This window comes from Manihot esculenta, chromosome 2, assembly GCF_001659605.2.
Source record: "Manihot esculenta cultivar AM560-2 chromosome 2, M.esculenta_v8, whole genome shotgun sequence".
NCBI classification, from domain to species: Eukaryota; Viridiplantae; Streptophyta; class Magnoliopsida; order Malpighiales; family Euphorbiaceae; genus Manihot; species Manihot esculenta.
In genome coordinates, this window is record NC_035162.2 from 18,298,039 (window position 1) to 18,301,737 (window position 3,699).

At 31.0% G+C, this 3,699-nt stretch overlaps 1 protein-coding gene across 1 annotated transcript; it reads left to right on the top strand.

Moving 5' to 3' along the window:
- The first annotated feature begins 969 nt into the window (after positions 1 to 969).
- On the top strand, positions 970 to 2,705 carry LOC110604932 (probable mannitol dehydrogenase). The gene is made up of 5 exons (XM_021743219.2): positions 970 to 1,182; positions 1,320 to 1,433; positions 1,539 to 2,052; positions 2,141 to 2,294; positions 2,384 to 2,705. The coding sequence occupies exons 1-5, from the start codon at positions 1,082 to 1,084 to the stop codon at positions 2,587 to 2,589; spliced, it is 1,089 nt and encodes a 362-aa protein (XP_021598911.1). The 5' UTR covers positions 970 to 1,081; the 3' UTR covers positions 2,590 to 2,705.
- The last annotated feature ends 994 nt before the right edge of the window (positions 2,706 to 3,699 follow it).

Consider the following 3,699-nt stretch of genomic DNA (forward strand, 5'->3'; position numbering starts at 1 on the left):
TAGTAAATAAAATTAATATTTATTACTAATAATATATAAAAAAAATATATAAGCTGTAAAATTATAGCAATTAATAGAAAAGACATATTTTTTTATTAGAAAAGACATCTCTTTTTTATGATAGTAATAAAAGTGATAGCCATTAATGAAAAAGACAAACTTATCCTTAAACTTTATATTGAAATGACGTCCCACCATAATAATTTTTTATTAGAAATTCAAATATTCTAATGGCCCACCATAAATATTACTATTATAATTGATATTTTGCCAAGCTCATAATATACCCACCAAAGAAAATTGATATTTAACTATTTCAAAAAATTATATTCTTATTCCTTCTATAATTTTTATCTATTTTTTTTAATTATTTTAAAATTATTGTTATTTTTTTAAAATTATAATAATATATAAATTAATTATTATAACTTTATTTAATTTTATTTTATTTTAAAAAAAAATTTTAATATTAAATAAAATTTAATATATTTAAAATGAATATAATTAAAACATTAATAAAAAAAATTATATATTTTAATATATATAAAAAAATAAAATGGATAAAAATTATAATCAGTTGATAATTAACTATTACACTCTCAAGCGTTAAAACTTGATAATCTCCTTTGTTATAGCTTAAGATTGGCATTCAAACTGAGACTTTAATGGGCCATGCTGTGGAGCATTAGTCAAAGAAGTGGGGTCAGCAAACATCGATTTCTGTCGACTGCAAGGGGGAAAAAAAGAGTGAAAAAAAGGACCAGGCGATGGCTGCTTAAAATAAAATAAATAAAAAATAAAAATAAAAATAAAAATACTTGGGAAATTCAACTTCTTGATCCATTGTTTTTTACTTGTTTCTCGTACTGTTAAGGCCCGAAGCAAGGAAACCTCACCTAATACGTCATCAACTCCATGGCGCAGCCAAGAGTCTTCAACATTCCAACTCTTATATATTGATAGGCAAGCACCCTCCTACACCCATCCATCCCCATAAGCTAGAATTCAAGATTTTCTGCTTTCAATTCATCTACGCATAATCTCTTTTCTATTGCAGTTTCCATCTCATTCACGAAGAAATATGGCAGCCAAGTTGCCAGAACAAGAGCATCCCCAACAGTCATTTGGATGGGCTGCAAGAGACGACTCTGGTGTCCTTTCTCCCTTCACCTTCTCCAGGAGGTTCTTTTTCTTCTACCTCTCCATGAATCTGTCATGCTTCTCTTTCTACATCGACAAATCTTCTTTTTACTTGAATCTCTAAGAACAAAATCTATAATCCATTTTTCTAATTATCAATATATATCATGTTTGTGCAGGGCAACAGGGGAGAAAGACGTTTGTTTCAAGGTCTTGTATTGTGGAATGTGCCACTCAGACATTCACATGGTCAAGAATGAATGGGGCTCTTCTACCTACCCTCTTGTCCCTGGGTACGTATTCTCATCATCTTATAACTATTACCAAAATTATTTTTCTTCAATTATCCCTGGTTACTAATATAAGAAATTATCATTTCTGCTGAATGTGCAATGTAGGCATGAGATTGTGGGAGTAGTGACAGAGGTTGGAAGCAAAGTGGAAAAATTCAAGGTGGGAGATAAAGTTGGTGTGGGCGGCATGGTAGGATCATGCCATTCCTGCCATAACTGCACAAATAATCTTGAGAATTACTGCCCGGAAGTGATACTCACCTATGGTGCAAAGTACTATGATGGAACTACCACTTATGGTGGCTACTCTGACATCATGGTGACCGATGAGCACTTCATCATTCGTATTCCAGACACTTTGCCTCTTGATGCTACTGCTCCTCTCCTTTGTGCTGGGATCACAGTGTACAGCCCCTTGAAACATTATGGACTCGACAAGCCTGGCACGCACGTAGGCGTAGTTGGCCTGGGCGGACTTGGCCATATGGCCGTGAAATTTGCTAAGGCTATGGGGGTGAAGGTTACTGTGATTAGCACCTCACCCAGCAAGAAGCAGGAGGCTATTGAGCATCTTGGTGCTGATTCATTTTTGCTCAGTCGTGACCAAGATCAAATGAAGGTATGTATAATTTGGAAATTCTTTGATAACCCATTATTTGGGAATTTCTAACTTAAATTAATTTATAAACTTAAACTTATTGGCACAGACTGCGATGGGCACAATGAATGGTATAATTGATACAGTGTCTGCAGTGCATGATCTTATGCCTTTGATTGGGCTATTGAAGACTAGTGGAAAGCTGATTTTGGTTGGTGTTCCAGAGAAGCCATTTGACCTACCAGCCTTTGCTTTGTTAATGGGTAATTTTCCATTCCTCTTTTCTTCTTACTCATAATTCCAATTTAAAAGAAAAACTAATAATTTAATTTAATTTAACTATTATTAACAGGAAGGAAGATGGTGGGAGGCAGTGGTGGTGGGGGAATGAAGGAAACACAAGAAATGATTGATTTTGCAGCCAAACACAACATAACAGCAGATATAGAAGTTATCCCAACTGAGTATGTGAACACTGCCATGGATCGCATACAGAAAGCTGATGTTAGATATCGATTTGTAATTGACATTGGCAATACTATCAACCCTATCCACTGAATTTAATGTGCTTGTTTTTCAATTTCAAGTTGTTAAGATTTAGGATTTTGTATTACATATGCCCTCATCATTTAATACCATGAGGAGCCATTACTGTTGAGTAAATTGGATTTGAGCTATTTGCATTTTTTAAATTATAATTTCAAAAAAAAAAATCTTGAAAATTTATGTTCTTGAGTTGAGCCTGACAGTAAAAGGCAAAAAAATCGAGTTAAAAAAAAAAAGAAGCATTTCTTAAATCTTGAGTTGAAAAAATATTTTTCAGATCAGGATAAGTTTCCGTGCAACTGAATATCAGAGGTTCAGTATGGCTTACCGCCTCTTTGACATTCGGTTGTTAAGTTAAAATTTTTTTTTAAAAAAAAATTATCGAGTTTGATAAGCTCGGTAAGGATTTTATATATTTAAATATTTCTATTATTTAATTTTTTTAGTAAAACGGATTGGATAACTCTGAAGTGTCTCATACGAGAATTTTACCTTACTACATGTGTAAATATATAATAAAAAAATGTTAATTTTTTAATAATTAATTTTCATATATATATATATATATATATAATTGTGTCGGTTGAACTTCTATTGATTTCTTGACCGGCTTAAAGGAAAAGAGAATGTAAAAGGATATTATCTAATGATAGTAACTTCAGTACTTAAATTCTTAAAAAATTTTAAGAAATAAAAAAAATTAAAAAGCTTAATGGATAATGTAAAGTAAAGTACTTAATAACTCCAAAATTTTCTGTTCACAAAGTATGCTAGGATAATAATGTCCACTAAATCCCAAACCAATAGTATATCTAAGGGTACTATTTATTTGCTCTCACCAAAGTTCTATTCAAAATCAAAAGAAATTCCTCGTAAAGCAAAATAAAAAATATTTATATATTTTTATGGGTGGAGTGGCCCGCCATTTTCCCATGTTTGACATGCAACTATCCACTTTATTCTATTTTTTTTATTTCTAAATTTTTAATTTATTTTTAAATTAAAAATTAAATTGAGATAAGGTACTCAATGCAAATTGGTGTTAAACATTTAGTGAATTAATTTTAAATTTTAAAATTTAAATTTATTTTTTAACTTTTATTTCTATTTATTTATTTATTA

Bases quoted from the DNA above. Each gene is read 5' to 3' on its own strand.
- LOC110604932 (XM_021743219.2), top strand. From the start codon at position 1,082: ATGGCAGCCAAGTTGCCAGAACAAGAGCATCCCCAACAGTCATTTGGA. The intron at 1,183-1,319 runs GTTCTTTTTCTT...ATGTTTGTGCAG, and splicing joins CCCTTCACCTTCTCCAGGAG to GGCAACAGGGGAGAAAGACG. The intron at 2,053-2,140 runs GTATGTATAATT...TTATTGGCACAG, and splicing joins GTGACCAAGATCAAATGAAG to ACTGCGATGGGCACAATGAA.